Raw genomic sequence first — 17894 nt, forward strand, 5'->3', positions numbered from 1 at the left:
GTCAGCTCAAGCTCGGAGGAGGAGGACCCAGAGGAAAATGTTGAAGCGATTTAATATTCTCCAACTCTGAGTAGGCAATACGAATATATTGAGGGGAGTTAAGAATGGTGGGAATTTGAAAAAGAAGGCGGAATCAGGAATGGAGTAGAGGCCATTTCCTGTAGTATTCAAAGAAATATATATGCCCCCAGGCAGTCAGAGATGCAAAATGTTCATTATTTGGGGTTGAAACAAAGGGGAGCAATGACAGTCGCTGACTATGAGGCCGAGTTTACTCATTTGGCAAAATATGGGTCACATATTATTGATACTGATAGCAAGGAATGCACCAAAATTTGAACATGAATTGATACAATGAGGTGAGTGCATGCGCGGAGGTAGAAGCCTGTGCAGGGGGCACAATTGGTGGACCTTGGGTTGTGGGCCTATCATTCACTACACGGTCTCTCATTTCTTGTTAACCGCGTCTGGAAGCCGCTAAGTTCACAGCTTCCTCAACTATTCGTTGTTGGGTTTCCAACCTATTTTGACTACTGCCGTTGTCACGTCTGGTGTATGATGATGATTCCTACTTACTCTCTCAATCTCCTCATACACTTCAATTTTCGTGCCCCTCCTAACCCCCTCCATGTACTCTTCTGGGTTGAAGAGGGTGGCGTGTGGGGCTCCCGGTCTGAATTGTAGGATTTGCTGTATCCAGAACACATATACCTATCCAAGAGGTAATTTTCAACTCAAGGATTTGCCAGTAATGCAGTTTTGCAAAGAGATATCACTTCGAATCAGTGGCGGCTGAAGATTTTTGAAGGCTTAAGACCGAACATTAAAGTGACGCTCTCTATATCATTCGGTAGTTTGACAATTGTTTTGCTTTGAAGTCGGTAACACTTGCATGAGGAAAACCAGAAACAACAACAGCAAAACAAAGAACCAAGAATTCCTATCTCGATGAAGCTCAGCTCTGGAAGAGTTGGACCACTTGGATCTTTAGCAGGAAGGGATTTCTGGTAGGCCTAAGGTGATGGACAGAACGGCCTAGTTTATATGCAACATTGCTTCAGCGATGGGTTGTGTTCATGTGGAGAATTATTGGTAAATAATTCTGTTCTCATACTAAGCCCATAGATTCGCTAAATATCTAGTTTATTGGCACCTGCACCATGAGTTCCTCCAGTGATTGATCCATGTGAGGCTCCATATAGAAAAGTTAGATTACAGTTAGATTCACATATGGTTCAAATTGCATAAAGAGATCATCTATTATACAGAAACACCTTGACTTCATCATTTCAAATCTCTGGAAATTCACGACGAGATGATGGCGAAACAATTTCAAGGAGACTTGGACCTCACCCTCTTAGAACCAAAGATAAGCTTTTGAGCTGAAAATTCTGCTTCTTCCCTCGTAAGGCCAAACCGGAAGAACAATCTGGAGATGTGAATGATCTTTTCTTGACTAGAAGAACAAGCTTGCTTAAATATGAGTACTCACTTGAAGTTAAGAGCTTGTTTAGGCTTTCCCAATAGCGATAACACTGTCGCACAGATGTGTCTCGAAGAGAGACCTGCTTCTTCAATCTGATCTTGGGGTGAACCGTGGTCGATGTATCTGTCAGGGAGGAACATTGACCTCAACTGCAGAAAACAAACGGGAAAAAAAATTGTCTGTTAAACTTGAAATGAACAGTAGGAAACACCGGTTAGGTTTAAATTTATTTATCTTTTGTTTAAGGTAAATTACCTTTAGGGGTCCATCCAGAAGGCCTTTTAAGCTTAAAAAGTGAGAAACATGAGATCCGAAACCTCCAACAGAACCTTCTTCCGCGGTTATTAAGATTTCGTGTTCATTTGCTAATCTTGTGATGAGATCTGCATCTAATGGTTTACAGAATCTTGCATCGACTACTGTCACATATATGTTTTGGGATTGAAGAAAGCCGGCAGCTTCCACACACTGCTGTACTATTGTCCCATATCCCAGAATAGCAACTCTATCGCCTTCCATCAGTATTCTCCCCTTTCCAATCTAGAAAATCATCAATGAGAAAATTAGTGTTCAAATTATTTTTCTACTCTTTGCTGAAAGTGAAGTTTTTTTTTTTTACTGAAAGTGAAAAGTAAAATTATGGCTCTCCCTTTGACATAATTTACTTTTGTATTAAGTTTCGATAGCTGAATTGCATTGTCAAATAACTCCTTAAAACGGATGTTGAAATTGGTTCTTTTCAAATGCTAACCTCAATTGGTGTTCCCTTGTTGTTAGGAGGAAGGACTGCTCCAATCCCATTACCCCTTGGGAACCTGAAGCAACAAGGCCTGTCATCAATGGCTGCTGCTGTGGCCACCATGTGCATCAGTTCTGCTTCATCGGAGGGAGCCATGACCACCATGTTTGGCAAACAAGCCATGTATGCGACATCAAATGCTCCACAGTGAGTCGGTCCATCTGCACCTACTAGACCAGCTCGGTCCATTGCAAATCGAACAGGTAGTTTCTGAAGATCCACATCATGCACCACCTTCACATTTATCATAGATTATTAGTACAACTCTCTTTGGTATGTTTGAGACGCCTAAAGTCAATCATTTTTTGAAGAAGAAACTGGGCTGATCATAAAAATTGTTCTGGCTAAAGAGTTGGGCTTTATGAGGAAAAGTGGGGAACGAAATAAGATAGTTGTCTGGGCTAAAAATCGAGCATTTTTGGCATTTTATGGCTACAATAACTACGGCAAACAGTGGACTCCGTATACTTTAGCAAAAACGGAGTCAACTTATTCTAGCCAGCCCGAGCACACAGATGAACTACAGTCTAACGAAATATCTGCAAATACTCCACATTTCAAGGCTCACCTGATCATAGCCCCGCTGCAGGAACGATGAATAGATAGCGCAGAATGGCTTGAGACCCTCTGTGGCTAAACCGGCTGCGAATGTGACAGCATGTTGCTCTGCGATACCCACGTCAAAGCATCGATTTGGAAACCTTTTGTGGAAGTAGTTGAGGCCAGTCCCACCACCCATTGCCGCATGGATGGCTACAATCTTCTTATCTACCTCGGCTTCTTTTATCAAAGATTCAGCAAAGTATTGGGTATATGAAAGTGTAGGGGATTTGGGCTTAAATTGCTTTCCTGTTTTCGGATCAAACTTGACGACCCCTGAAAGAGTGTTAAGGTAACTAGGTAAGGATCTTCTTATGGAATTGAATTGCAAAATTCAGATCATGAAATACTCCATCCACCCCTTTTTGTTGGTCTATTTTCGCAAAATAAAGGGAGCTTTTACTATTGCACTGTAAAATCTTCAACTTGCCAAAACTGCCCTTTCAATGATTAGTTGAAGTTTAATCATACTCAAAAGAAGGCAAAAAGGGAATTCTACGGAACTTTGGTCTTTCTTTTTTTGAAATGGACTAGCATTATACGACAGCTAAAAATGGAACGATTCGCTCACCGTGCATTCTATCAGGTGCTGCCTCAGCTGGTGGATAGCCCTTCCCTTTCTCGGTAACTATGTGTATGAGAACAGGACCTGGTGCTGGCATTGCTTTTACTTCCTCAAAAATGGTTACCAAATCTTCTATATGGTGCCCATCAACTGGACCTATGTAATACAACCCAAGCTCTTCGAAGAGAGTCGAGCCAGAACCGCTAATCATACCCCTTGCGTACTCGTCTACTTTTGCTGCCACTTCATGTGCCTGTGGTCCAATTTGCTTTGTGATACCCTATCAAGAGTAGAACCAAAACCAGATTGAAATAAGACTAGAGGAAGCATGACAGGAAACGAAGCGACATGAAAAGCTTAGTTGTTGTTTTGAAACTTTGTGCAGTTTTTTAAAAACAGGACACATGTTTTCTTTTGCATTTATAAAAACCTTTTAAAAAACTAAATTTGAGAATATGTGAGGGACGGAGCAGAGATAAAATTTTGTTTCCGAAACAAGTGGAATCACCTTTTTTTCTCCTTAGACTTTGAAAATTCGGAAGTTTTGTTATCCATTCGTTTTTTTTTTTTTCGTTTTTTGATCAGCTTGGTTACTCATTTGTTGGAACCATTGTTACCCACTTGTTAGAACCAAAAATAGTCGTCAAGCATGTTTCTGCTTTTGTTTGTAAATAGTTTGGAACGAAAACAATAGAATTTGTACTTTTGCAGCCTCACGGAGTTTTCGGAACTTTGGGCTAGCTTGGATCTTGGCCAGGGTACTACTGAGGGCTCCAACAGGAGTAGCAGGGCCATCAAGAGTAGCAGTGGGCAAGGAGACTTGTTTGTTGTCATTCAACACCACAATCAGGTTAGAATCAAGAAACCCTGCATTGTTCATGGCTTCGTATGCTTGTCCTGCAGTCATGGCTCCATCCCCAATCACAGAAATCACATTGTTATTCTTGCCTAACAAGTCTCTTCCAACTGCCATACCTACAAAACAAAAAATGTTGTTTCGATCCCAACAAAATCGAGTCGATCAGAGCCCGTTTGGTTGTTTGGTATAGTATTTGATCGTCTTATGTTTCTTGTTTCTGGTTTCTGTAAAATATGTAGAACTTGTTTACCCCCACTTTTCATAGAACACAGAACACGTTCACTTTTTCGAAAATCACTCACAAAATAGGAAACGAACAAGGGAATGACTGAGGGTTTTTGTTTCTTCGAAAGCACGAGAAACAAAAGTAGAGAAAACAAATTCTGGAATGACATGATTAATCAAAAGCATACCAAGACCAGCAGAGATGCTTGTAGAACTATGGCCTGCACCAAAAGCATCATAGATGCTTTCATCCCTCTTAGGAAAGCCTGCTAGCCCCGAAGTTTTCCTAATTGTGTGCATTCTTGATCTCCTCCCTGTCAAAATCTTATGTGGGTATGCCTGCAATATTTTCTTGTCATGCTTAGATCCAATTTATAAACCAGAACGCGATGTGTGTGCAAGAGATAAGGAAGAAGACCACGTAAGTAACTCTTGCGATTACGAATTTACCCTATCTACTGTCAACAAGTATGCAGCTACAATATGGGTAAAATTGAAAAATTACATTGTGAGTCGGCTTCATAACTGCCGTTCAGGCGACAATGGTTGTTCCTTTCGTACTAGTAATAAGGCCCCATTCCGTTAAGGTTCTTATTTTCTAAGTACTTATTTCTCGCTTTACGAATATGTCCATAGATATGTATGCACAAGCATATTTGGTCCCATTTTCTATTGATTTTCATGTGCAGAAGTTGAGTTACTCACCTGATGGCCAACATCCCATATGATTTTGTCTTCAGGGGTGTTGAAAACATGGTGCAGAGCCACAGCCAACTCCACAACTCCTAAGCTTCCGCTAAGATGTCCCCCTATCTTTGCCACAGTGAACACTATATCTGCTCTTAGCTCAGCTGCTAGTTGTTCAAGATCCTGAAAAAACAGGAGGACAAATAAGTAAACATATACGGACCCGTCCCACTTAACTTTTAGTACTTTTTGTCCTTATTCAAAAAAAATTCGCGTTTGTTAGTTTTGCGCCAAACTTTTGTGTATTATTGATTCGTCTCACAAATCGAAATAGTAAAAAAAATTAACTTGTACCCAAATATTTTGAGAAATAACCATTTTTAGCAAAAAAAAGTTAACTAAAATATTTAGGTAAAAGTAAAAAAAAATTATTTTTCCGATTAGATAATCCACAAAAGTTTGGCATAAATCTAACACATGCAAAAAAAATTCAAATAAGAACAAAACCAACTTATTTCTCTAAAAGTTAATGGAACACCACCACAGAAATCCGTATTTGGGATCCACCGCTGAGTTGAAATATGGACCATCGATTGCTATGATAGACTGCTCAGATCGCGCACTTAACCCTATAGTGCACTACAGGATCTCCGGTTCCTAGAAATGCACCCTCCATCCCAATTTGTTTACCCATTTTGTGATTTTTAATTGTTCCAATATTTTTCTCTAGTTTGAAAATCGATAGACCAACGGCTACAGAACCCCCACGAATGCTGTGTTTTTTTTTTACCTGTGCTGAGAGATTCTTCATGTGAACTGGGTAGTTGATTGTATCAAGCAACGGTGTCGGCGGCTTCTCGCCGGAGAAATCAATCTCCCAAGCCCCCTCTTTATCTCTCCTTCTCATCGTCTTCCCTCTTCTTCCTCCTTCCTCTCCGTCTGAGCCGGCAACCGCCGATGCTCTTACGGAGAACTGAAAAAAACATGTACAAATCCACCACCAAAATACACCATTAATGAAACATGTTCATCATGTCCAAACAAGAAAAACGGAGGGAGAAAATAATGAACAAAAACTTGGTAGTTGGTTACTCGCTGTCTGTGTTTTGGAAAAATGAACTGAAGAATGCAGAATTCAAAAATCATCTCGTGAGGGGCTTATTATACTTCGAGTCTCCCACACAGTACTCTAGCAAACTCTTTCACAAATTTTACTATAATCCGAAAATCAATAATCTACCCTCCAACATGGTGGCAAGTAGGGGTGGGAATTTCCGGAAACGATACGACAACACAACACGAAGTTAACGGGTTAGTTTTAGCTATTTCTGATACAGAACATGAATATGACACAACACAATAACACGAAAAGCTAAACAGGTCGGGTTACGGTTGAGAGAATTTTGACACGAACACGACACAATGAGAGGTGAGAATTTATGAAAGGATACGATAACATGACACGAACCGGACACAAAGTTAGCGGGTTAGTGTCGACTATTTCTGACACGAAACACGAATATCGATAACACGAAAAGCTAAACAGGTCGGGTTAAAGTTGAGAGAATTCTGACACGAACACGACGAGATGACACACGACACGACACGACACCCACCCACCCCTGCAATACACTTTTCAATAAGTATGACATCACTTTGTGGTGAGATCCACACCATTCAACCAATACAAAGGAGGGTAATGTTTACAGATTTACCCTCTTAAGTTTTAAGTGGAGGGTGAACAAAACTCAACTCCCCTAGCGCCAAGTGATAGGCACAATATCCTGTCATGCATTTGACAGAATTCAGAGCTCGGCAACTACAACTAAACAAGGCTGACTTTCACTTGAGGGCATTAAAAATCTGAGAAATTAATGGAAAGTTGGCTGACCTGTTTTCTGCAACTGAGGCTTTTCCTGGGCACCGTAGTTGGAGAAGAAGATACTGATGGGTTTATTTTGATTACAGAGCCTGAGGTGGCCATTTTTGTGATGATAGAGTATGTGGTGATTGGTGTGGGAAGTGGGAACTGAAAACAAGAGCTGAGAGGGAGCTTGTTATATATAGGTGTTCCCAGTTAGGAGAGAGAGAGAGAGAGAGAGAGAATAAGAGGCACAAAATATATACTGATATCATAAAGGAGGGAGAGTTTGTTTAGCTACGTGACGAAATCGAATTTTTTTTTTTTTTCCCGTCGACGAAAGTCATTTGTATTAATTGGAGTTTATCTGTTTATGAGGTTCGAACATCAGCCAAAGACAATGGAGTATATGGTGTCAACCACTGGGCTACCGTTCCGGCCACTTGCAACAAAATTGACACTTAATAGCGACCAATTGTAAATTTTGCTAGTATAATATGTCATTATTAAGACGCATAAGTATTGGATCATTCATTAAAAAATTGGTCTAGGGTCCACTATAGCATGTTTCTAACCCACTAGGTCCACTGATCAAGTTTCTAACTGAATAAGTCCACTAATATGTATTTGGTAAGGTATAAAGTCCACTACATTTAAAAAGGGAAATAGAGCTTGACAGAATTACCCTTCCATTCAAATTCCATCCATTTAGCCCATTATCTCTCCATTATTCATTCTACTTTTGAAATCACGCCAATCACGGCAGTGACATTGGAATTTTGCGACAGAGAGAAAGATGGAAGATCACATATAACGTTATATACTTGTTCAACAGTTCACATTTAACGTTAGATACTTACATTTTGCGTTATATACTCATTCATTAGCTCACATTTAACGTTATATACTCATTCGACATAACAGAAGATCACATATAACGATATTAAGGATGCAAACCTAAAATGATTTTGGTTGTTTAGGTTTAACCTTATATAATGTCATATGTTCATTTTTTCAAGGGATACACATGACAGAAACATACATTTAACGTTAGATACTCATTCATCAGAAAAAATGAAATTTTGACCTGGCCTCATAAAACAATATTAAATGTGAAATCGACATTTGATTAGTGGTTCAGTTGAACATATAACGTTATCAAAAGTGAGTCAGTGAAGCCGCTGCGCGGACCAGTTTAATAAAGTAAAATATATAATGTTATATGTGAGTTTCTGTGCAGTGAAACTCCAAAAAAAATAAAGAGAACATATACCATTATTTGGGTATTATTCAGAACATGAATAACAAATCAATTTCATTGATTTATGAGACTTACATAGTTATAAATTTGATCGACAGATCTACAAAATAGATTCAAAGTCTTCTGAATAGCAATATGAAAACAAGATAAATAAATTACACCAAAAGACTTTAAATAAATTAAAATTTTAAATTTAATGGCATTGGCTGTCTTTTCAGGCTCAACGATCCTGATGCGGCTCTTCAATTTCATCATGTATCTTTGGTAGAAGGATTTGATGTGGAGGGCTCTTCTGAGGTTGGAGTTCATCATTAACTCCATCAGCACAGTGTCATTATGGTTATCTGTTAAGAACTGAACTATGTTATAGATATATATAGTTATCAGAAACACACACATAACGTTATAAGGTTTACTTTATTGAATTGGTTCGCGCAGCGGCATCAATGAATTGCTTCTAATAACCATAGACAGATTCAGACATATAACATTATATGTTCAGAAAAACTGGCATATGACAATATATACTCATAGAAATTGACACATAAACAATCCACATATAATCACACAACAGTGTATCGACATTTAACCTTATATGTCTGAATCTGTCCTAAATAACCAATTGACGACATAAAGAATCGAAACAGATTGACAAATAAAAAGTCCACATATAACCACACAATAGTGTATTGCCATATAACCTTATATTCACACATATTTCCACGAAACCCAGTGAATACTGACCAAACAATAACGTTAGATACACAAATAACCATCATTTGGGTTAATGGTATATGTTCCGTATATGTGTCTCATATACGAAGATCATGCCATATCTTTTTATAATATGATTATATGTACAAATAAAAATAACATATATTTATAAACAAAAATTAATAAACTACTAAATTTATGTTATTGAATAGGTCCGCGCAACGGCTTATAAATCTGAATGTATAACCATATATATTCACAAAGCAAAATGACAACCGAACAAAATGATAAAATACCATACATCTTCACAGAACAAAATGATATTTATAAACAACCAACAGAAGAATATATAACGTCATATAATGTTACATAATAACATATAACATTACAATGTTAATTATAACCTAATATTATATGTTTACATGCGGGGGTGTGGGGGCTCCGCCCCCACGGCACAAAGAAAACGATATTTTCAAGAACTTGTGGTGTAATTTTGGTCATAGAACCTGACCTAATTATATTGCAATCGGTATGTAATTAGGGTTATATGTTAAAGACTCAGATGTAAACAGACAGCATCATACGTTCTTCCACTATAATGAAAATGATTTCAGAAGCGCATATATAACATTATATGATCCCATAAGTTCATCCAAAACCCTAACCAAATCAGATCTGAACAAATAGTAACAAATAACCTTATATGTTCAACCTTAAATTAAACTCGACTTACCTGTTTGTGTTGAAACAACGGCAGTGGTGGGAATGAAGCCGACGATAGAAAAGGACGGCGATCTCGTAGTGATTTGTGCAGATCTCGTTTGGTGACGCGCTAGCGACCTATATTTTTGTCGAACACAAAGATGACGAGGAGGTGAGATGCAATGGCGATGGCGAGGCTGGGACAGGATGCGACGGCGACAGGAAGTGGGTGGCGATGGCGACGGGAACGAGAGGCTAGGATGGGATGTGACGGCGATTGGAGGTGGGCGGCAACGGCGGCGACGACAGGAGGTTAAGTCAAGATTCTTGTCCTCGCGGCTCCCTCCTCTCTTTCTTTCTGATCTCTCTCTTTCTCTCTCTCTCTCTCCCTCTCTCTCTCTCTCTCTCTCTCTCTCTCTCTCTCTCTCTCTCTCTCTCTCTCTCTCTCTCTCTCTCTCTCTCTCCCCCCCGTTTGAAGGAAATGAAAAAGAAACTGCTATATTGGGGTATATATAGTGATTAGAGCTACAGGGTTATATTAGTATTTTCGTAAGCTAGTGGACTTAGTGGGTTATGAAACTGCTATAGTGGACTTATGCAAAATTCTCCCTTCATTCATCTGGCAATGGTAGGAGCTGAGCAAAACGAAGACTTAGCCCTTGTTCGGTTAATGGTTTTGGTGGAAAAATCACTCTCGATTAGGGAGTTTATGATTCAGAAGATCTAATTAATTAATAGGAAATTTAGCCAAAAATTATTCATATTTATATTTTTTGAGCTCAAGGACAAATACATTTTGCAATCAAACATAAAGAATGTCACGCCATCGATTTTCAACATAAATAACAACCATTTTCAATAAATACAATCAATACCGATGTACCGATAATACCCAAATGACTTATTTTCTCCCAGTTCTCAAAGTTAAAAATTAAAAGTTACAATTCTGGCTCGAAGCCCCAAGTTATACAAATACCAAAATAATATTACAGTTTTCATTATTCATCATTTCGAATACTACTTTCAAATAAAATATAAATTCAACTCCTCCTTTATACCTCCGAGACACATGAACAACAAGCACGAGATGCATGCCATGCCGACTTCCTTGCTTTTTACCTGAAAATGATAGGTTGAGCTACATTAGCCCAGTAGAGAAATCTATACTCAAGTTATATAAAAATGCAATAACACATGCACCAAATGCGAATGAAACTCAACAAGCGAACATGAGATACAAGAGGGGTTACCAAAATGAACTGACAAATTTAGACTTCGGGATTCTGGACATCTTAGAGATAACCCTAACTATTCACACGTCAATTAGAAGTAGCATTAAGACTCATATCAATCAACAAACAACAATAGTTCAACCATCGAATAAGTTTTTCAATGAATGCCACAAACCACTTCCTCTTTCATACCATCCACCATAGAGCCTCATTTCATAAAACTTTCCTTTTTGATTTCCAAAAAAAACAATTTAGAGAAAACTCAAGACCATCACAGGTCAAGCTCCATTGATTCGAGCTTGAATGCCGGAATTCGTTGATTTGTGCCCAAATACCGTATCCGTTGATTCGCTCAAGAAAACCGAGGGATTTTTATAAAAAAATCCTCTTTTCAAAACAAAATTTCTTTCTTTAAAAAATCACAATAGAATCAACCTTTCATTCACTTTTTCAGCAGCGATAATCTTAATCAATAAACAATCCAAACGTTAACATAAACGTCTAAGTCAACCATAATTCTCTTCATCAACCGAGACATTCAACTGTGCTACCACCCTTTGCGTCACATTGAATTCTCTCCACCTGAGTTTTCGCATTACCACACCTTGCGTTGCGGGCCCTCTAGAGTCTCCGCATTACTACTCATTGCGTTGCAGAACTCTCAATTTAAAATTATCAACTCAGACATACACACATGTATAATCAATCTGAATACAAGAAGAGAACATTTTCCCAGTTCACCTTCTTTCATTTACCGCCATGCATTGTATTACAAACTTACAAACATGCCCGATCGGATCATTGGACAAGCATCATGTCCATCCATAACACTTACCATATTATCTCTTATAGCACATAGTACTACTATTAATCTTACAGTATATTCTCTATCCAACGACACTCATATCATACTCTAACGAGTACCAAGAGATAAGATCGAATAACGAGTCATTAAGACACAAGCAATCATACTCAAGAGTGACTCAAACGTGTTCCAATCATATAAGGAGTCATAATACGGAACGAAAACAATCTTAGGAGTAACCACAAACATCGAGAAACTAACACACCTTTACTCAAACGGTAATAACTTTCTGTGTACTAAGAGTTTCAGATGATTCTCATCGTAAATGAAAGCTGACTTCAAGACCTTCGATTCGATATAAAATTTGCATGAAACGGACATCGGACGAAGAAGTTATGACCGTTTAAAGTTTGCTGAAATTCAGAAAACGGGCTGAAATTTCTAGATTGGACCGAAACGCAAAACCTAATCTCAAGCATGAAACCAAGCACGATCTAGGTACATAAACATTACATAAACGTATAACAAGGGTAAGAAATCCCTACCAAAGTGGATTTTGAGCAAAATCCTAAGTCTACCAAGAGGATTAAGCCCAAATCTTCCAAGAACAAGCTTCTCTCAAACTTTGCTACAAAATCGAGGGTAAATATAACCCAAAAACAAAGTAAACAAGCAAGGATAAACAAGTTATGAAGAGGAGAGAGAGAAAAACGTGATTGAGAGCCAAAAAGTATGAGCAAGAACACAAAACTTACCCATTGTTCACCAAATGTGAAAATCAAGTGTTCTTGAGGTTGGAAACCCTTGGATCTTGAAGATTTGAGGTTGAAATCATGAGTTTTGGATGAGATTAGAGTTGGGTAAGTGAGAGGGAGTGTTTCCAGACTTATTTCGTGGGTTTGGATGTGAAAAATGACAAAAGGGAGTATTTATAGAAGTCCAAAAAGCGTGCTGAAAATTACAAGAAAACACAGCATGTACCAGTACCGGGCAACTCCCAGTACCGGTTCATAAACCCAAAAATGCCCAAAAAACACAACTCCTGGACTCCATGTACTGGTACTGGGCGACAGCCAATACCAGTTCAAGCTGGACAGAAAATGAATTTTTTTGCAACGGTCACCGAATAAACTCCACTTGCTACCAACACTTCCAAACATCAATTCAACCTCAAAACACAATATTTCACGTATTTAAATGATTAAAGAAAATAGAATAATTTACGAGTCTCTATAAGGACAAACACCTTTTGCAATTAAACATAAGGACAAGTGTGTTGCATGATTAATTACTAAAATACACTTTTTGCAAAATTAGTAAAAGTTCACTAACAACTGAAAGTTAATGAAAGTGTCTAAAACCTTAAATACCCTATGAAAGTACCTAAACCTTAAGGTACCTTATGAAAGTGCATAAAACCCTAAATTTTATAAAAGTGCCAAAACTACTAAAACCCTATAATAGAAAAATGAATCCTAAAATTTTATAAAAGTGCCTAAACCCTAAGATACACTATCCTAGAGTACCCTACCCTAGGGTACCCTACTCTAGGGTAGTTTTTTCGTGTAAATATGTTTTGTTCTTATGGCTCTAACGACTCAAAAAATTGAAGGAGTTATACTGAAAACTATTTTGATGGCGTCTTTCCCTTAAATGAATATTATTTTATTGAGTACTACTATTTGCACCGATGGTTTCCGTAGAGAAACCGTACCGACGGCCACCGGACGGCTGATCCGAGCCGTCCAAAAAAAATTTTAAAAAAAACCGAGGGGGCCTACGCGGGAATCAATGGCATAATACATATATACACGAAAGAAGAGTGTTCAGATCAAGTACCCTACACATATTGAATGCCATTGATTCCCGCGTAGGCCCCCTCGGTTTTTTTTAAAAAAAATTTTGGACGGCTCGGATCGGCCGTCCGGTGGCCGTCGGTACGGTTTCCCTACGGAAACCGTCGGTGCAAATAGCTTTTTCATATTTTATTGTATTATGGCTAATTTTCCCTTAATTAATTTGGTGCTTTTCACGTGTTGATTTATTGTTATCAAATGATTCAAATCAAACTTTGTAGGCCCTTCCAAAAATTATTTATACCCATGCTTCTACGTGTTCATATGACCACCATTCCTTCTGCAACAGATGTCTTTTTCAGCATTGTAGTCCTAATAAAGAAATAGAGAAGTGCTACATTAATATGCTACGTATATATTCGGGTTCAGAATGGCATTAAATAAATTAACATTTATAAACAAGTTGATGATATTTTTACAAAAGTTCGTAACAATTTGTATAAGTACGTACCGTGACGAAGAGGTTGTTGCTCAACCGACGCAGTCGTACGAGGTCAAAATTCAACAATAATGATTCATAACATCACGACATATGAATTCAAAGTTAGCGTCGTAGACTTATGTATAGATATATTTGTATGAATCGATGGACAATTCAACAGGTCTATGCCTTCGGTATAGATCCGAATGTGTAATGTGCATTGCAACATTAGCTTATCCAAAAAAAAAAAAAAAACACTTTCCGATTATTGTATTCCTCCCCCTAGTTTTCTCTTCCACATCGCTCTTTCCTCCGTCTCATCAACCTTTCCGATGCATAAGACACCAAGGGGCCACCATACGAAGAGACAGATCAAAGGATGCGTTCAGAAACAAATTTGGCAACACAGACCCCTCGTCGGAGGGTTTCTTCAGAGATGGAATGGAATGAATCTCTTGCACATGGCAGACTAGTCATATTGAGTTTTTGTAGCTGCTGTTGGTTTGTTGCATGTCGTCTGCTATGAGCAGCCATGCTTTGTCCTTAGTTTGGACTGGTTTGTAATGATTCTGTTTTTTTTTTGTACTTTTAATGAAAACCAAAAAAATAAAAACTTTTTCCGATTATTGTTTTTCTCCTCTTTTTTATAAATATATCATTTGACCGTCTCCATATGGCCACATCTTTGCGTAGCAATTGTTACTGTTATATTCATTTGGATCTGGAACCGCGATTTGATCATATTTACTCATTTAATTTGACATGAACTGTGATTTTTAGCGTTACTGGTAACATCGCCAACTATTATGTTTCAATGTAAATTAGTGAAAAAAACAAAGAAATTAATATGGTGTTACTTTTGTTGAAAGCCATGATCACTTCCCGCCACCCCGACCTCAGGCGACACTGCAACCACCACTTACGACCTCTTCCTACCAGTTCTGGCAACTCCCCTGACTTGGGCAGAACAAAGATTTGGATTCGACTGGGGCCAAATCAGGAGAGAGATATTTTCATACAACATGAAAATTGACATTAATCCTATAAAAGTATGGTGTTCTACTCATGAAGTACAATATGATATAGCTTCAACATTAGTATAACAATAGTATACACGGAGTGTAAATTGCAAGTATATGATTAGCTAAGTATGTAAAAATATTATAAAGAATTATACATCGTATATAGAATAAAATCGGGGCTGGCCATGGACTATCCTAAGTCCGCTCCTATTTTCCCGCCAGGCTGCTACCGTACCGCCTCCAGCAGTCCGAGATTTCTTGTTACAGAGGTACAGAGAATCAGCTCATTAGGCATGGGTACAATAAAAAAGTGAGTATTCAATAATGCAGACATTGATTTGATCGGAGTATTTTGGTTGTCAAACAATAGTACTCCATCACACTTGACTAGACCATCTTCTCTCTTTTATAAGTGTGCTCGCTTTCCACGGGGGAAATAAAAAATTGTCCTTCGGATTTCAAATACCTCGAGGCTTAGTACTCCCTCCGTCTCTAAATAAGTGTCCGGCGCGTAAAATTTGACCTTACAAAATATGGATGTTTTTCATTAAAAAATTTAATTTTTTTCACAATCTAATAGAACTCATTGCTATCTATTGATTTGAGAAAAAATTTTGATTTTTTTAAAGAAACAAATGCATCTTTTTAAAGGCCTAGATTTGCGCGTCGGACACTTATTTAGGGACGGAGGGAGTAGTAAACATTATGTGAGAAACTTATTTTCGGCAGAGCTGTGAAGAAGTTATTTACAGCTTCACACAATTTCGGCCGTTTGTTTCGTCTTTAGACGATCCGGATTTAAATGAAAATTTTTCGGAAAAAAGTTTCATTAACATCCAGATCGTCTAAAATGCTTTTGGACAATCGCGATTAACTCCATAAATAGCTATTCAATGCTTCACAATTAAAAAGATTTTCTTTTTCTTTTTGCGGGTTAAAAAAACATTTATTTTTCTAGAAGCCATTCTCGTGCGTGAAGTAAGCATGAGACACGTGCCAGGTGGAAAATGACACCATGCTATATAGTCCATTCGGTGGCAGTGAGCTATGCAATATCCAAGTAGAGGAGTCATGCTAGGTGAACGCTAACGCTAAACTAAATGGACTAAAATTCATGTTTTATGGATTTTTAGGTAGATCATTCCTTTCACATACATCAACTAATGAACTAAAATTTATGTGTTTAAGATTTCTAGGCACAGTAGCGGCGCCATATGTTGAGCACAATGGTCACATGACCATCCCAAACAATTTTTTTTTTTTTTTGTTATGATAAATATAGAATTTTTAAGATAGCCCACGCTTTGAAGTAGATTGAACACCAGTCCATGCATCAATGAACACTCAATTCACAAAATTTTGAACACCCAGTCCATACATCAATGACCACTGATCAGTGGTAAAATTACAACTCTTTATACCATTTATTTGATATGGTTAATGCTCTTTTGGTGGAGGTATGCTTCTGTTTGGGGGTGATCGGTGGTGGGATAATGGCGGCTAATATTGGAGTGTGTTGGGGTTAGGGTTTTGTTTTTGCAAGTTTGAAGATGGAGACTGAGGATGCAAGGGCTCTTTAGCAGTGGTGGGGTTGCAGTGGTGTGGTGGAGATGGCCGGTGGTGGTCTTGGCTGGCTGTTTGGAGTTGGGATGCGAGGTGTTTGCGGCTGACGTCTCTCGGATTATTTTGGGACCGGCGATATACGACGGGTTCACTGCGATCCTCGTGGCAGCGTTTCATATTCGTTCAAGTGTGCTGGCAGATCGGGCGATGAGTGGTAGTTAGGGTCTAGTTTTGTGGGTTTGGAGGTGTTCTAGGATTTGTTGGTCTTTGACCCGCATTTGGGTCTCGGGTACCTCTAGAGATTAAGTATTTTTAATTTTTGTGTGCCCTTATCCTTTTAATCTTTGTAATTTTCAAATTCGGAGATTAATAAAAAAAATTGTTGATAAAAAAAAATAAACAGTCTAAAACAATTAAGTTCTCCAATTTTCAATCCGTTTGAACCGGTGTGTAGATCTTATTTTTCTGATCATTTTATTTTAAATTGTCATAATTAACTTTTGACCCTAAGAGAGCCGTAGAACCAAATGAATAATAAATACTTATTTATGAGAACCCTAGAGGCAAATACTATTAATTATGACCCTTTAGCATAAAATGATCATAAAAATAAGATCTTCGCACCAATTCAAACGGATTGAAAAGTGGAGCACTTAATATTTTTATTGCCTTAAAAATAATTTCCTAATTTTTCTTAAATGTATTTTAAAAAAATGCCGAATTGCACGACAGTGCCTAGGTGGGCTTGGTGCTTGGCAATGGGTTGCAAACTTGCCACCCAACTAGCGACAAGCGCCACTTAGAATACTGGGTAGTATATTATAAGTTTTTTTTAACACCCTCCCGAGAAATCCTGAAGCTGCTTTTATCTCGGCAAATCATTCGCCTCACATACATCAACTACTAATTTGATATTGAAAGGAAACAAGCCTGAAGACAAAAAAAAAAAAAAGAGTAGAAACTCACCAGAGACAAAAACGTGTGAAAGGGTCCCCGGCATATCATTTAACTATCCACGAGAGAACCTAAGAGCATCTCCAACGTACGGAGGAAGTAAAACAGTCTCCAAAAGAGAAAACAATTTGCTACACTATTTTGGTGTATCTCTCTCTCTTCCCACAACTTTGAAGACAGAGAAAGCACTATTCGAATTACCACCTCATCAAATTTAATGCTTATTAGTGGTGAAATTGGTAATATCTTGGGCAAAGTGAGTCTTTTAAAGCTTAAAAAAGC

The 17894-nt window shown here is 38.1% G+C and overlaps 1 protein-coding gene and 1 long non-coding RNA gene across 2 annotated transcripts; one reads left to right on the forward strand and one right to left on the reverse strand.

Moving 5' to 3' along the window:
* The first annotated feature begins 583 nt into the window (after window positions 1-583).
* On the forward strand, window positions 584-4797 carry LOC131304680 (uncharacterized). The gene is made up of 3 exons (XR_009192450.1): window positions 584-1092; window positions 2264-2488; window positions 4162-4797. It is a non-coding gene; the product is annotated as an uncharacterized LOC131304680 (long non-coding RNA).
* Window positions 1166-7277, reverse strand: LOC131304679 (probable 1-deoxy-D-xylulose-5-phosphate synthase 2, chloroplastic). Its single transcript, XM_058332015.1, has 10 exons — window positions 7113-7277; window positions 6012-6194; window positions 5240-5404; window positions 4723-4873; window positions 4154-4425; window positions 3457-3730; window positions 2854-3161; window positions 2238-2519; window positions 1742-2026; window positions 1166-1635 (listed from the first exon to the last, which is right to left on the reverse strand). The coding sequence occupies exons 1-10, from the start codon at window positions 7203-7205 to the stop codon at window positions 1489-1491; spliced, it is 2160 nt and encodes a 719-aa protein (XP_058187998.1). The 5' UTR covers window positions 7206-7277; the 3' UTR covers window positions 1166-1488.
* Window positions 7278-17894: the final 10617 nt, after the last annotated feature.

This window comes from Rhododendron vialii, chromosome 10a, assembly GCF_030253575.1.
Source record: "Rhododendron vialii isolate Sample 1 chromosome 10a, ASM3025357v1".
NCBI lineage: Eukaryota > Viridiplantae > Streptophyta > Magnoliopsida > Ericales > Ericaceae > Rhododendron > Rhododendron vialii.

Bases quoted from the DNA above. Each gene is read 5' to 3' on its own strand.
- LOC131304679 (XM_058332015.1), bottom strand. From the start codon at position 7,205: ATGGCCACCTCAGGCTCTGTAATCAAAATAAACCCATCAGTATCTTCT. The intron at 6,195-7,112 runs GTCAGCCAACTT...TGTTTTTTTCAG, and splicing joins GCCTCAGTTGCAGAAAACAG to TTCTCCGTAAGAGCATCGGC. The intron at 2,027-2,237 runs GTTAGCATTTGA...ATGATTTTCTAG, and splicing joins ACAAGGGAACACCAATTGAG to ATTGGAAAGGGGAGAATACT.